Source organism: Pelodiscus sinensis, chromosome 8, assembly GCF_052426305.1.
Source record: "Pelodiscus sinensis isolate ZL-2025 chromosome 8, ASM5242630v1, whole genome shotgun sequence".
Classification (NCBI taxonomy): Eukaryota; Metazoa; Chordata; order Testudines; family Trionychidae; genus Pelodiscus; species Pelodiscus sinensis.
The window spans coordinates 21008284-21025048 of record NC_143059.1 but is presented as its reverse complement, the minus strand read 5'-3'; the positions used below and the strand labels follow the sequence as shown (position 1 = coordinate 21025048).

General features: G+C 50.2%; 1 protein-coding gene across 5 annotated transcripts in view; it reads left to right on the top strand.

The window, feature by feature from the left end:
* FAM13C (family with sequence similarity 13 member C) overlaps nt 1–16765 on the top strand; it is a 189389-nt gene that overhangs the window by 20535 nt on the left and 152089 nt on the right. For all 5 annotated transcript variants that reach the window (XM_075934855.2, XM_075934854.2, XM_075934852.2 and 2 more), the window contains exon 4: nt 2034–2232. In XM_075934855.2, coding sequence (XP_075790970.2) covers nt 2034–2232 — 199 coding nt within the window. The remainder of the gene's footprint in view (nt 1–2033; nt 2233–16765) is intronic.

The following is a 16765-nucleotide window of genomic DNA, read 5'->3' as shown; positions in this document are numbered from 1 at the left end:
ACTTATTGAACCTGTAGGTCAACAAAAATCTGCAGCATTTGTGTTGGCTTCTAGAAAAGCCCCCATTATATCCTGGCGCATTAGATCCTCTCTTTTTCCCGCTGGAACCTGGACCTTTCTTCTGTTTGCTCTTTCCTTCTCCAGGCTGCTGGCAATGTTCACCCTGCTGGCCCTGTCTCCAATGTGGCATTGTTTCGCAGGATCTTGATGAACATTTCATGTCCTCTTCTTTCTTGTCTTTGTTTTGGTCAGGCATTCTGTGTGTATTGCAAAATGTATTGCTGTGTAATGATCATAGACAGCACAAGTTAGGTTTCAGAGCTTACTTCCCTTTCTCCTCCAGATTTTTAAACAAGACTGCTTCTTGCTACTTCATCCTTGGACTACCTGTGTACAACCTGTGTACAACACTTTAAAGTCCGAGCCATGCTGTGTATGGTCAAGGATGGGTGCAGGGAACAGTGGGTATGAGGAGGGAATTGTTTGGTTGCATGAAACAGTAAAAACTAGGCCCCTTTTTCCATGTGTATGAGTGCAAGTTAAGGGTACTGAGCACCAATGCTACATGTAGAGCCCTGAAAATCCATGGATATCCACTTTATATCCATGAGTATCCACATCTGCGAATGTGGATATCTGTGGCTCGTTTTTGACGGTATTTTCTCTAGTCTATTATGGTTTTAGATGATCTCTCATTCCTCAGGGTAACAAAGGCACTATTTGTATCCTAAGGTGCACTGGCCCATGTTCTGCTAGCTCATTTACTGTGGTGGTGCCTGCTAAAGTCTTCATGGAATGGTGTGGGAAAACATCCCACCCCAGAGTTAGAGATAAGGTTGCCAGTACTAGAAACTTTCAGGAGAGGATTGCAGGATACTTCCAAGGGAGCTGCATCCAAATTTCTCAGGAGGATTCAAGGCACATTCTTATGTCTATAAACCAAGAGCTGCTCATGGGCCACACAGATTACTCTGCCAGGAATGAAAAGCAGATAACTCCACCTCTCTTGGTTATGCTGCTACTTCTTTCAATTAAATCAATTAATGAAAAGTCGCTACCTCTGTTATGCTATGTCGGGGTCAGGCACCATCTGCACATTTCAACATTACAATGGAAAATGCCTTCACACACTTACCTGAGGTTCCTTCCCTGAATGTGGCTCACCTGTAGGGAGTAACTGGACTGGGGTGGAGTCTTGGGTTGAATCTGGTTCATGGCATAGCTGGACCCCATGGTTGAGTGTTTTCATCTTCCTCTTTCTCACTGTTCTCACTGTGTATGGGTTTCCTTGGTAAGATCCATGTTGCTCAGTGGGATGCTAGTGGGGCCTCTGCTATGCAGCTCCTTGTTAAAGCAGTAGGTCTGTGGCTTGGCACCAGCTTGACGGTTGATCTCCCTGACTTTCTGGCCTGCCTGCTGCAGTTCCTTTGCTTTCACACAGTACTGCTGTTGACCTCTGATGTGGGAGGTGAAGTGGAGGTGGCTTTTGCTCTCCAGGATCACTGGGCCACAGACCAGTGTTGGGCATTGTGGGACAATTCTGGAGGACCTATAGGGTCGATATAGGCCATGTGCTGTCTGCATTCACCCTTTGCCAGCCATAGTAGATTGACCATGGCTCAAAGCCATTGGGGAGCTGATGTTACTGCATTGGCCTAAGAAGATGCTTATATCAGTAGGAGATGTATGCACAATTGGGTTAGTGCAAGGCAACTTACATTGTCTTACCTTTGTAGTATAGATCAGGCCCCATGGAGGTCACATAATTTACAGGTCTCTGATTTTTACAGTTGTTTAAATTACTCCGCATACAAATGTATACTCATGCAGTTAGTGTATGGTCTGCTAATAAACTGCAGCTTGTAACACAGACTTGTTTTATGAACATACACAAAGTTTAGTTTGTGCATGTCTTTACCCTAGCTGTAGTGACATATCAAGTAAAGCTGGCACCCAGACACCTGTCCTCTTCAGGATTGTTATGAGAGATGGCTAAAATCCTGTGTTACATCTTTGATTTTATTTTCTTCTAGAGATGAAAACAACAAAGAAAACTATCCTGACAATGCAACAGTCTTAGAGGAAAGCCAGCCATCACCACAAGACATCCAGCAGCACGTGGAACAGACAGCCCATGACTCCACACTACGGGTTGGGATGGGCAACTTAAAATTGAGAAAACCCAAATCCATTATAAAACAAGAAAATGGGAAAAACTATGAAGAAAGTCAGGTAATACTGTAAATGTATCTGTTTAGTCTAGATATTTATGGTGCAGTGTCATAGAAGGAATATGTTCTAAAAGCAAAGTGATGCAAATGATAGCATTATTAATCCCTGCTCTACCTCACCTCCACAGTGATTTGGGCTATGTATCTGGGGCAAGTAACATTTCAGTTGAAGTAATTATTATTTCAGTAAGGGAATTTTGCAGAATCAGTGAGAATTCCCTGACATAGTGTTAGATTGTGAGTCCACAACTGCTCACTGCTGTGAGTAAGAACGTTACAGTGAGGATGTGCAAATCCTTTCTCTTTCTGAGTTATCCTCTTGTATTTCCTTTATCTGCGGCCAAACTTCATTAGCTGGTTTCCTCCCATGCTTACAGCCTCTTTTCTCTATGACTCTAATTTTCTGCTTCTTCCAGGAGCATTCAGCATGTCCCACTTTACCACCCTGCCTGTAAATTTTGTCTTGTACACAAACACAAGACTCATTTGAGTATCATTCCTTAGCACTTGGCATCTTCCTTAAGAATTTTGCTGGGGATTTTCCAGTATTTGATTTCCTTGCTACAATTTCTGTATAAAAATTATTTTCATGGCCTTCTGGTATATGACATTAAGTTTAAATAGCAGGTGCTTCTATATTGCCTCGTTAGGTGGAGCACAGGCACTATCTTGAAAAACATCCATTACCACAGTGTCATCAAAACTACAGTGTTCTCTGAGCCTCCTGCTACAAACTGTGAACCCCTCCTCTTGGTTTATTTATGAAACTGGAATTTCACAGAGTGTTGAGAGGACAATTGATGACATAAATGCATAATCTCTGCAAGAGTTTTTGTTCCTGGTCAGTTTGATTGAAGCTGAACTGACTTCATCAAAGGGCAGAAGCCAGATCTTCCACCCCACTCAGGAGAGCAGATACTGCTTCATTTTCAAGTATGGTGTTTGCAGCTTCCAGATGTTGGAAACTATACTGTACATTTTTATATTTAACAAAATGGTTGGCTTGCTCTGTTGCATGTTCCACCCTGTTGTGCCATTTAAGGTCGTGACGTAGTGGTGAGTAAGGAAAGCTGAGTTATACGCCTACCACATCAGCACCAAAAAAAGGGAAATTGGCTGATGGGCCAATAGGGAGCAGCCTCCAGCCTTGTTAGCCAGGAGCTAGATAGAGGCTGGCAAGGGGAAGAGAAGGGAGCCAAAGGAGAAGAGAGCATTGGCACTCTTCTCTGTAGGCAATAATATTTCAGGTGTGTTCCCGAGGCTCTTCCCTGAAGAGAAGGGGGTGAGAACATACATCACAACAAAAGAGCTCAGGTGACCTAGAGCTAATGGATAATGGTTGGCAACCCAGAGATGAGAGAGACCCTGCAGGGATTTGTGAAGAAGCAGGAACAGGTGCAGAAGGTCCTGCAAGGCTTCCACAGTCCCACTAGGCTGAGCGACAGACCTTGCTAACCTGGCAGGCAGCAGAAAAGCCTGCAGGGTTTTATGAGAGAGCAGCCCAGCACGCAGCAGCAACTCCTCCAGCACCTGGTGAGCCCTTTGATGGGGAATGACATCGGGCAGGCTGGCTTGCAATACTGTGAAATGGGCTTGGCTGATGACCCAGATGTGTTCCTTTGCATGTCAGAGCAGGTAGCAAGAGGCGCATATGGAATCAGGTTACTGAGCCCTACAGCTAGCTCCCTACTTGGCAGACAAAGCTCAAGAGGCCTAAATGACACTGAGCGATGAACAGGCCTGGGACTATGAGACCACAAGGGCAGCCATCCTAGACGTGGTGCGCTTGTTGGCAGAGAAGTATCTCCAAAAGTTCCAGTCAGTGAGATGCATGGGGAGTGTGTGGCCCTGGGCCTTTGCCCAGAGACTAATGGACTGGCCCTCCATACTGGAGCCTGAGACTGGGGCCTGAGACAGGGTGCTGAGTCTGCTTTGGGACCAGTTCTGTTCAATATCTTCATCAAGGATTTAGATGGTGGCATAGAGAGTACGCTAATTAAGTTTGCAGGCAATACCAAGCTCGGAGAGGTTGTAAGTGCTTTGGAGGATAGGGTCAAATTCAAAATGATGTGGACACAAAGGAGAAATGGTCTGAGGTAAATAGGATATAGTTTAATAAGGACAAATGCAAAGTGCTCCTCTTAGGAAGAAACAATCAGTTTCACACATACAGAATGGGAAGTGGCTCGCTAGGAAGAAGGACTGGAGAAAGGGATTTAGGGGTCATAGTGGATCACAAGCCAAATATGAGTCAAAAGTATGACACTATTGCAAAAAAAAGCAAACATAATTCTGGGATGCATTAACAGGAGTATAATGTGCAAGACACAAGAATCATAGAACCATAGAACTGGAAGAGACCTCAGAAGGTCATCAAGTCTAGGCAGGACCAATCCCAACTAAATCAACCCAGCCAGGGATTTGTCAAGCTGAGACATAAACACTGCTACGGATGGAGACTCCACTACTTCCCTAGGTGCTTCACCACTCTCCTAGGCTATGTCTAGACTGCAGGCTTCTTTCGAAAGAGGCTCTTTCGAAAGCATCTTTCGAAAGAGCCTCTTTCGAAAGATCACGTCTAGACTGCAGGCGGATCTTTCGAAAGAGAAATCCGCTTTTTCGAAAGAGAGCACCCAGCGAGTCTGGATGCTCTCTTTCGAAGACGGCCTCTTTACATTGAAGAACGCCTTCTTTCGAAAGAGGAACTTTCGAAGGAAGGCGTTCTTCCTTGTGAAACGAGGTTTACCGCCATCGAAAGAAAAGCCGCGTTCTTTCGAAATAATTTCGAAAGAACGCGGCTTGAGTCTGGACGCAGGGGAAGTTTTTTCGGGAAAAGGCTACTTTTCCCGAAAAAACCCCTGAGTCTGGACATGGCCCTAGTGAAATAGTTTTCCCTAATATCCAACCGGGATCTCTCCCACCACAGCTTGAGACCATTGCTCCTAGTTCTGCCATCTGTCACTACTGAGAACAGCCTTTCTCCATCCTCTTTAGAACCTCCCTCCAGGAAGTTGAAGGCTGCTATCAAATCCCCTCTCACTCTTCGCTGCTGCAGACTAAACAGACCCAACTCCCTCAGCCTCTCCTCATAAGTCATATGCTCCAGCCCCCTAATCATTTTGGTTGCCCTCCGCTGGACCCTCTCCAATGCGTCCACATTCTTTTTGTAGTGGAGGGCCCAGAACTGGACACAATATTCGAGATGTGGTCTCACCAGAGCCGAATAAAGGTGAATAATGACTTCTCTGGATCTGCTGGCAATGCTCCTCCTAATGCAACCTAATATGCTATTAGCTTTCTTGGCTACAAGGGCACACTGTTGATTCATATCCAGCTTCTCATTCACTGTAACCCCCAGGTCCTTTTCTGCAGAACTACTACTTAGCTGGTTGGTCCCAGCCTATAACAATGCTTGGGATTCTTCCGTCTCAAGTGTAGGACTCTGCACTTGTCCTTGTTGAACCTTATCAGATATATTGTGGCCCAATCCTCCAATTTGTCTAAGTCACTCTGGACCCTATCTCTGCCCTCAAGCGTATCTACCTCTCCTCCTAGTTTAGTGTCATCTGCAAACTTGCTGAGGCTGCAACCCATCCCCTCATCTCGGTCATTAATAAAGATATTGAACAGAACCGGTCCTAGAACCGAACCTTGAAGCACTCCACTAGAAACCGACTGGCATCATGAAATCGAGCTGTTGATCACTACCTGCTGGGCCCGGCCTTCTAGCCATCCTTCTATCCATTTTACCGTCCATTTATCCAATCCACATTCCCTTAACTTGCTGGCAAGAATATTGTGGGACACCGTATCAAAAGCCTTGCTAAAGTCAAGGTATATCACATCCAGTGATTTTCCCATGTCCACAGAGACAGTTACCTCATCATAGAAGCTAAGTAGATTGGTCAGGCGTAACTTTCCCTTTGTGAATCCATGCTGACTCTTCCTAATCACTTTACTCTCTGCCTCAAAATAGATTCCTTAAGGATCCCTTCCATGATTTTTCCAGGAACCTAAGTAAGACTGACCAGCCTATAGTTCCTTAGATTGTCCTTCTTCTCTTTTTTGAAGATGGGCACTACATTTGCCTTTTTCCAGCCATCTGGGATTTCTCCCGATCGCCACGACTTTTCAAAGATAATGGCCAAAGTCTCCTCAATGACATTTGCCAACTCCCTCAGTACTCTCGGATGCATTAAGTCCGGACCCATGGATTTGTGTACGTTTAGCTTTTCTAAATAGTTCCTAACCTGTTCTTTACCCCTGTGACGGGGCATCCCGCCCCCCCGCACGATGCATTCCACTGGGCAGGCGCTCCTCGCTGCCAAAGGGGGAGCAGTCCGGCGGTGCGCAGCATGCTCTGGAGCTGCGCCGGAGAGAGCGGAGCTGGCCGGCGTGTGGGCAGCAGTCAGGGAGCGCAGGGGCAGCGCGGAAAGGCCCCGCCCTTCCCATGAACGTCCAGCGCATTGAAGGTCGGCGTAAGGACGTCAGCGCCACCCCCTCCCGACAGGTGACGTACAAGGGCAGCGGGACATTTTAAAATGCCACTGCCATAGTCGGGGGGGGGGGGAAAGAGGAGTAGAGAGAGAAAGGAGCTCCCCGCAGGGACAGCCGAGCCGGAGGGGCCGGTGTAGGACCAGGGGTATTGTGGCGCACTATTCTGGCCGGAGATGAGCCCGCCGGCAGTCTGGCTGCAAAAGGGAAGGTGAGCCTCCCCGCGATAAGACACCAGGGCAGGGTAAAGGATGCAGCCCAGAGCAGAACCCTCACAGGTTGGTGGGCTGACGCATTACGGCAGAAAGCCCTGTCAGCCGGGATGGGTCTGAGCCGACCCGTACCCTTAGGGCCCTGGGCAAGGGCCCGTGAGCGAGGGCAGGTCTGGGCCCTCCTTTTTCCCCCCCCCACCACCTTGACGGGGGAATCCTGGTGTTAGTTGGGCGATTGGTCATAATCGAACTCTCGCTGCATCAGAGCGGGGCTCAATATAGCCGCTGGACCGGTACGCAGTTAAGAACCTAAAGGCCACGGGTGTAGGGTGGTGACTTTGGGTGTAGGCCACCCCCAAAGGGGCTGTAACCCTGAGGGGGAGAGCTTCACGTGACAGATGGTGGAGAATGTGGGCATGATGGGAGGTCCCCACCCTTGATTGAAAAGGGGAATATTCATACAAAAAGGGGGGGGGGAGTTTGTCTCGTGCTCCAGAGAGCGAAGGCAGAGGCGAGCCGGGTGCAGCGACGTCTCCACGAAAGGAGCGTAGAGATGAACCCTGCCCAGTTCCTCGAGTGGATTAAGGAGTCCCAGAGGCAGAGTCAACAACAACAGACCTTGTTGATCCAACAGCTGTCCACCCAGCATCAGGAGCAACAGCGGCAGCTGATAAAAGATTTGGCTGAACAATTTAAAGCACAAGTGCAGCTGACGGCGCCACTAGGGACCGGGGTGGCGACCCCAGGGGAAGACGGAGAGGAAGACGAGGCGGGCATGGCTCGCCTGATCATCCGTCTGACTAAGATGGGGGCCGCCGATGACCCCGAGGCGTACTTGACAACCTTTGAGCGGGTCGCCACCGCAGCCAGGTGGCTGGAGACCTATTGGGCCACGATGTTGGCCCCTTACCTGACCGGACCCGCACAATTGGCGTACCAAAGCCTGAGTGACCGGGACGCACTACACTATTATAAACTGAAAGAGGCCATCTTGGACCAGATGGGCATTACGCCCAAAACCTACCGGCAGAAGTTTAGAGCTGAGCACTATAGCTCGGGGACCCGGCCACGGGTTATCGCCCAGCGATTGAAGGAGGCGGCCTGGAGGTGGTTAGACCCTGAGCAATGTACCGGACCGCAGGTGGCTGAGTTAGTGGTGCTGGAGCAGTTCATGAACATCTTGCCCAGCAGCGGTCAGCGTTGGGTACGCCGCCATCACCCCTCCACACTGAGTGAGGCAGTTGAACTCATGAATGATTATGAAGCCGCCGAGGGGGTAGAGATGGTGAGCCGGGGGAATAGACCACCCCCACCCAAGAAAGGAGAGGCAGGGAGAAGCCCCCACACTAAGGGAAGTCCAGAAAAAGGTGACAGATGGGGACCAGGACGAGGGGCCACACAGAGACCCTTAGCGCCGGCCTGGTCCCTCCCGGCCAGGGAGGTGCCCCGAGACGCATCAGGCCACCTACCTGATGCTGGGCCCAACCCCCTTAAGGCGGGTCTGCCCCGCGGACCCTGCTTTCGGTGTGGACAAGAGGGTCATCTCATTAAGGACTGCCCCTTCATGGATTGTTCCTACGCGCAGGCGTTAGCGGGGGCCGGGGAGTTAACGGAGGAGGCCGAAGGTAAGATAATGCGGCCCGTGGTGATCGAAGGCAAGCAGGTGGTGGCACTCCTTGACTCGGGGTGTAGCCAGACCATAGTACGGGCGGACTTAATCCCCCCGAAGGGCCCACGGAGTCCCCCCATGCAGGTGCAGTGCGTCCATGGGAACCTGCACCAATACGCCACCACCTGGGTCCGGATCAAGGAGGACGACCGCGACAGTTGGTGCTATGTGGTAATAGCTCCCCAGCTCGCCTATCCAGCTTTGCTGGGCCGCGACTGGGCGGGGTTCCGCAGGGCCGTAGGCGATTGGCAAGCCAGGGGGGCAACACAGGAGACAGGTGCCCAGTTAGGAGCATTAGGAGAACCTCCAAGGGGGGTAGCCCCCCACGGTGCCCCAAGTCGAGGATCCCGACGTAGGGGAGCGCCTCCACCTGGAACTCGAGAACGGTACTTTCTCCACGAGCAAAGGGAAGACCCCACGCTGAGGCACACCTGGAGTATGGCGTGGGAGGGCGGCGAGCAGGAGGAGACTACAGTGGGAGGCCTCGCCGGCCCTTGCTTTGAGTACATTCCGACCGCTTATATAGGGTTGATGGGTGGGGGGAGGAACGAACAGAGACCTGACAGCTCCTCGTACCATGGCGGTACTGTCGCCGCCTCATGGGGGTGGCACATACCAACCGCTGGTCGGGACACTTAAGGTATGAAAAGACGATAAAGCGGTTGTTACAATGCTTTTATTGGCCCGGGGTGTACCGGGAGGTGCAAGACTTTTGCGGGCCGTGTCCCGAGTGTCAGAGGGCAGTGCCATGCGGGGTACCTAAAGCCCCCCTCATTCCCCTGCCGATAATAGAGGTGCCGTTCGAACGAATAGCAATTGACATAATAGGGCCGATAGAAAAATCAAGAACAGGCTACCGGTACATTTTGGTTGTATTAGACTATTCCACCCATTATCCGGAGGCGGTTCCCCTCTGGAACATGAGCGCCTCCTCTATAGCGACAGAGCTCGTGAAAATGTTCGCCCGCGTTGGCCTGCCGAAGGAAATACTCACCAACCAAGGTACGAACTTTACATCCCGTTTAATGGGGGAGTTGTGCCGTCTATTGCAGATCAAAAGGTTGTGGACCTCGGTGTACCATCTGCAAACCGATGGATTAGTCGAACGATTTAATCGGACACTTAAGGGCATGATACAGCGGTTCACAGAACAAGACGCTGGGGAGTGGGACGCCCTTTTACCAGCGCTATTTTTCACAGTACGAGAAGCCCCCCCAAGCATCTACGGGGTTCTCGTCTTTTGAACTATTATATGGGCGACAGCCCCGAGGAATCCTGGACATGATCAAGGAGAGTTGGGAGGTGCAAGAGACCAGGGTAAGGGGCTCGGTGCAGTACATACTGAGATTACGACAGAGGCTTCGCACCCTGGCAGACGTGGCTAAAGCCAACCTAGAAACAGCCCAGGGGAGCGCACCTGAGGGTTTTCGAACCAGGGCATTATTGTTACTCCCAACCCCGGGTTCGAAACTATTAGCGAAGTGGCAGGGGCCCTTCGAGGTGGTGAAACGCGTAGGGGAGGTGGATTACGAAGTAAAGCTGTCGGGACGAGCCAGGAATACTAAAATATATCAAGTCAACTTACTGAAGGCCTGGAAGGAGTGCGAAGTATTATTTGTAAACCCTCTTCCTCCCGACCCCGAACTGGGCCCGGGGGAGGAAAGCCGCCCCACCCCGGGGACCTTGCAGATGGGAATTGACCTATCCCAGGAACAGCGCACGGAGCTAGAGGACATGCTGCAGCGCTTTCATGATGTGTTGACGGAAGAGCTGGGACAGACCACGCTAGTCTACTACCACATTGAATCTGAACTACGAAGGAAGGTACGTGACCCGGTTCGGCCCCTTCCCCATAGAATGTGGAAAACAGTGCAAGAAGAACTGCAGAAAATGATACGCTGGGGAGTAGTGGAATAATCATACAGTGAATGGCGGAGCCCTATAGTCCTGGTGCCGAAACCAGATGGTTCGATGCGGTTTTGTATCAATTTTCAGAAAGTAAACGCACTTGCTCAATTTGATGCTTATTCAATGCCAAGGGTGGACGAGCTCCTAGATCGGCTGGGCCGGGCACGCTACCTGTCCTCCCTAGACCTGACGCGTGGTTACTGGCAGTTCCCTTTGTCACCAACATCTCGGGAGAAGACGGCCTTCTCAACCCTGTTTGGTTTATATCATTTCATCCGTATGCCATTTGGTCTCCATGGAGCCGCCGCCACCTTCCAGAGACTGATGGACAGGGTGCTGAAAGACCACGGCCAATACGCCGCAGCGTATATTGACGACATCGTCATTTACAGCAGGTCCTGGGCCGAGCACCTGCAGCACGTTTCCACCATACTGCAGGAACTATGGGAGGCGGGGCTGACGGTGAAACCCAGGAAGTGCCATTTTGGGGAAAAGGAAGTGACTTACTTGGGCTACACCGTGAGCCGAGGTCAGCTTCGACCCCTTGTAGAGAAAGTAGAAACGCTGAGGAAGTATCAACCGCCTAGGACCAAGAGGCAGGTCCGCCAGTTCTTGGGACTAGCTGGCTACTATCGCCGCTTTGTCCCCAACTTTGCAGCAATAGCAGCTACCTTAACAGACTTAACCAGGGCAACCATGCCCCAGAAGGTAAGGTGGACCCCCGAATGCAAGGAGGCCTTCCAACGGCTAAAAGATTGTCTGAGTCAGGCCCCAATACTAGCACAGCCCGACTTTGATCGCCCCTTCGCTGTCCACACGGACGCCTCTGAGATGGGAATAGGGGCCGTCCTATCACAGGGAGAGGGGGAGGAGGAACACCCGGTCGTGTATGTTAGCCGCAAGCTCTTCCCACGAGAACGACGGTACTCGACTATAGAAAAAGAGGCATTGGCCGTAAAATGGGCTATTGACCTGCTGCGATATTATCTTTTAGCTAATCGTTTCAGGGTGATAACTGACCATGCCCCCCTGTGATGGCTACAGACGATGAAAGACTCAAACGCACGGGTGATGCGGTGGTACTTAGCCTTGCAGCCCTACGCATTTGACATAGCTCACAGGGCCGGCACAAACCACCAAAATGCTGACTTTTTCTCAAGGCAGTATGAAGGAAAAGAAGAGGAGGAACAAAGAGAGGTGACTGATTTAAAAGTGGAGGTGTGTGATGGGGCATCCCCGCTGTGCACGATGCATCCCGCCGGGTAGGCGCGCCTCGCCGCCAAAGGGGGAGCAGTCCGGCGGTGCGCAGCATGCTCCGGAGGCGCGCCGGGGAGAGCGGAGCCGGCCGGCATGCGGGCGGCAGTCAGGGAGCGCGGGGGCAGCGCGGAAAGGCCCCGCCATCCCCCCGAATGTCCGGCGCATTGAAGGTCGGCGTAAGGATGTCAGCCCCGCCCCCTCCCGACAGGTGACGTACAAGGGCGGCGGGACGTTTTAAAACGCCACTGCCATAGTCGGGGGGGGGGAAGAGGAGTAGAGAGAGAAAGGAGCTCCCCGCAGGGACAGCCGAGCCGGAGGGGCCGGCATAGGACCAGGGGTATTGCGGCGCACTATTCTGTTGGCCGGAGGTGAGCCCGCCGGCAGTCTGGCCGCAAAAGGGGAAAGTGAGCCTCCCCGCGGTAAGACACCGGGGCGGGGTAAAGGAAGCAGCCCAGGGAAGAACCCTTGCTAGTTGGTGGGCTGACGCGTTACAGCAGGAAGCCCCGTCAGCCGGGACAAGTCTGAGCCAACCTGTACCCTTAGGGCCCTGGGCTGGCGCCTGTGAGCGAGGGCGGGTCCGGGCCCCCGTTTTTCCCCGCCCCACCGCTTTGACGGGAATCCTGGTGTTAGTTGGGCGATTGGTCATAATCGAACTCTCTCTGCGTCAGAGTGGGGCTCAATATAGCCGCTAGACCGATACGCAGTTAAGAACCTAAAGGACACGGGTGTAGGGTGGTGACTTTGGGTGTAGGCCACCCCCAATGATGAAGGGGCTGTAACCCTGAGGGGGAGACCTCTGCGTGAATCCCACCAAGGGCTGTCCATCTTCATCCCATCTTGCGTCACTTAGCGCATTAGTCTGGGAGCCGACCTTGTCCATGAATACAGAAGCAAAGAAAGCATTAAGTACTTCAGCTTTCCCCACATCATCTGTCACTAGGTTACCTCCTTCATCCAGTAGGGGCCCCAAACCCTCTCTCATCATGTTCTTCTTGTTAACATGCCTGTAGAAACCTTTCTTGTTATCCTTCACATCCTTTGCCAGTCACAATTCCAATTGCGCTTTCGCCTTCCTGATAACCCCCTGGCATTCTTGAGCTATACATTTAACTCCCTGTGTGACGGTGAAGCAGGACCGGAAGGCAGGAGCCCTGTTCCTCGCACTAAAGCCGGGCTGCACCCCCACGCCGCTAAAAGCAGTCTGCTCTGCAGAGCCTGCTCGATAGCTGCAGGAGGCGCGGGCTCAGCAGTCGCAAGAGGTGCAGGCGCGGCGCATTCTGACCCGAGGGCTCTGGGCTGGGGAGAGGGGCGTATGCGCCAACATCCAGGAGTGGGGCGACTCGGCTGGGCTTGCGAGGTGGCAGCCTCAGAGACCTCTAGCTGCTGCAGACAAGAGTGCCCACCCTCAGCTCTTTTCCCCAGCCAATCCTGATGTAGCTCTGGTTTAACAATGCTGGCAGCTGTTCCCCATTGGCCCATCAGCCTGGGCTCACTCAGCCAGCTCCAATTTCACTTCCTTGTTTGGTGGTGGTGTGACAGGGGCATGGCTCAGCTTTCCTTTCATAGCATCTTAGAATCCTAGAACCCTACAACTGAGAGGGACCTCAAGAGATCATAAAGTCCAGTCCCCTGCCCTCACCCGGGAGCTGTCTGTGGTGAGAATGTGGTGGGAGTGTACCCTGCAAATGAAGAGCATGGGCAAGAGCACCAAAGCATGGGGCTATGGTTTGAGGGCACAGCAGGGGCACAACTGAAGGGGCCCAATGACCCCCTGTTACGAAGGTTTACACTGGGTTTGCTCAGAGTCTGAGTCTCATGCTGTCATTTATTCATAGGCATGCGCAGCACATTTCATTAGGGTGTGTACCCAGGGAATTTTTTTTAAAGGCGAACATTTATTGAATACTCAACCATAAAGGACATTATTTTTATTCATCAAACAAACCAAAGAAACTAAAACTTAACTAAACTTACTTTTTTAAAACTAACAACTAAACTTTACTTAAAAAATACAAACTTAAGTATGAGACATTGTACTTTTTAGTTTGTTTTTTACATGTACAATTCGGCGCTTATTGCATAATACAGCAATCCATACTTTAAAATTAGAAGAGTGTATCATGTGATTAAATTAAAATGCAAAGCCACTTTTTTTTTGAGACATTATAGGGTTACAAGGTAGTCTTAAAAAAAATACCGGATACACTTTCTGGGGGTGGGGGAAGGGACTGTCCGGGAGGGGAATGGGGCTGGCCGGGAGGAGTGTGAGGCTGGCTGGGAGGAAGAGGGGGGCGGGGGCTGGTCAGGGGAGATCGGGGGGGGGGCAGCCAGCAGGAGCAGGGCTGGCCTGGGGAGCTCAGGAGGAGGAGGGGACAACTGGCCGCTGGAAGCAGTGCTGGCGGGGGTGCAGCAGGGCTGGCCGGGGAAGATCGGGAGGAGAAGTAGGGGAGAACCAACCGGCTGGCCAGGAGGGGGCGAGGCTTACAGGAGCGGTCAACAAAGGCTTCCCTTGTCGACCGCGCTGCGTGTAGACTGCAGTGCTATGCCGGATCAGCTGATTGTTGGCACAGCGAGGCAGCCATTTTTATTTTAATGACGCGGGGATTATTTAAATCCCTGCTTCATTGACTATGTTGAGTAAACTACTTTACATGGCTTCGTCGATGGAGCCGTGTAGTCTAGACACACCCTGAGTGTAAATCTACACAGTGAGGGTGTGTCTAGACTACAGGGTTTTGTCAACAAAAGTGGACTTTTGTTGACAAAATTATACCTGCATCTACACTGCCTCTGAGTTCTGTCGACATAATGTTGACAGAACTCAGCAGTTTTATCGACGGCTGTAAACCTCATTCTACGAGGAATAATGCCTTTTGTTGACAGAGCTCTATCGACAGAAGGTGCTATTGTATCTACACTGTCCTTTGCGTCTACACTGTCATGTCGACAAAGCAACTTGCTTTGTCAACAGAACTGGATGTAGTCTAGACGCTCTTTGTCGACAGAAGCTTTGTTGACAGTATCTGTCGGCAAAACTTCTGTTGACAAAAGCCTGTAGTTTAGACGTATCCTGGGTGTAAATTGCTGCCATTCTTGTTTAGCAGTAGTTTACATCTATTTTGTATAGGTATGAATCAGGGAAGGATTAAGGCAGTGGAAAATCAGTCCCTAAATCATGTTAAATTACAGAACATATAAGGTTCCAACCAACAGTAGCCTTTATAGCCTATCAGGTTTGTACAGCCTACTGAATGCTAATTAAGCTTATGGCTGTCCCAGAACTGGTGCAATGTAGTGCTCCAGTTTTGGAGAAGGCCATAGTTTAGCTACATGTGGAGGGTGAATATAAATGGCTGCAATGCTCAACACCCCCAAGGAAACAGGTCTGAGAGAAGTGCTGAGAGAAGTGGCCTGGTCCCAGACCTCTGCCCATGGTCTGGGACTGGGTGGCTGGACTGGTGGGAAGAGTCTGCAACTTCCCTTTGCGTTCCTGTGCATAGTGTGTCTTCTCTGGGATTCTAGTCATAATTCTTCTAGCTGCAGCTGCTTGCAGTGTTCACCTCCATCCTCTCCCCTCAGCTAGGCCTGCTTCAGGGGACATAACGGAGCCACGAATATGCATCTGCTCTGATGTTCACTTGCACTAGGGTGGAGTGCTACTGCTTTTCTGCCTGGGTTTAATTCCCAGTGTTTGAAGGGGAGACTATGCCACTAGGGAGCATTCATTGAAGTGCTACATGGATATTCCTGGTGATTGCTTTTATTTTCTTATGGGAACAGATTGTTTCTGGAAAGCGTCCCTAACATTTTGCCATCAGAGATGCATTGCTGAATCCCAAAAGAACAAAGCAAAAGTAAACAATTTCTTTGCATTACAGCAGCCTCCTCCAGCATGGCAATTTCAGCCTCCTGGCTAAATACATCTGTGTGGCTTGTGCTAGAGATTTAAATTAGTGTCTAAGTCAAACCACTGAATACTGTAATGTGGCTGGAGGATGTTACATATCATCCCTTTATTCTGTGCAGAGGGTATGAAAAATTAGTGGCAAAAGGAGAAGTATATCAGGAAAAGCAGCTTTTCTTGCTACCCTGAATCTGTGCCCCCTTTCAGTTCTCATGCATGTTACTCCTGCAGCTCACACTCACTGAAAGCTGAAATAGGGCACATCATCCATTCACTTAATTTGCCCTTTTTTTTATCTTACCACTGAGTTTGGCTTGAAGAATTTAACTGAGAATTTTGGTTTATTTTGTGATCATGTAGTTAGATCTCCATAAAATAGTAATGTGACTGAAAAGTGCAGCATCTGGAGGTGAAAAACTCCAATAAAGCCATGAATTTTTAATGGGATAAAGCTGGAATTAGTAGACAAAGAAGTGATGATGAATTCCACTCCTATCCCTGGCCCCGAATCCAAACCAGTGAGGAGTGTGGGTGCCGTTTGGCCCCACTTCTGAACTGAGCACTCATACAGTATCTCATCTATTTCAGAATTAGCATTATGAACGTGATTGGTCTTCATATAAAATAAATGTTACTTCATCACAGGATGTTAAAATATCTTCATCCTGACTGGGTTATATTTTGGGCCCCCATCTTGCAATGAACTTTAACTCATTGATTTTGGAGGAGTCTTTCCACATGGAGCAGCTTGCTGCATTGAGGCTCTGTTGGCAATCTGTTTCCTAAGGAACACATTTACATATTCCTAGTTCATTCTCATGTAAGAATATGCATTTTCCTAATCCCCCTGTCTTCAGGCCCCACTTGGTTGCAGCAACGTCTAAAGTTTGTTTTGTTTTGCTTTGTTGTTTTCTTGAATCTAGTGCACATTTGGCAAGCAGGCTATTGTTTATAGTGCCTCTGAGCAAAAGCATTCTGTTTGTAGAAATGTTCAGGGCCAGTTTTTTAAGTTGAGTGCCCGATTGTTCTATAATCTTCAAACACGGAAGTGCTTTGCTTGCTTTAGTAACTGATTTTATCTAATCTGCTT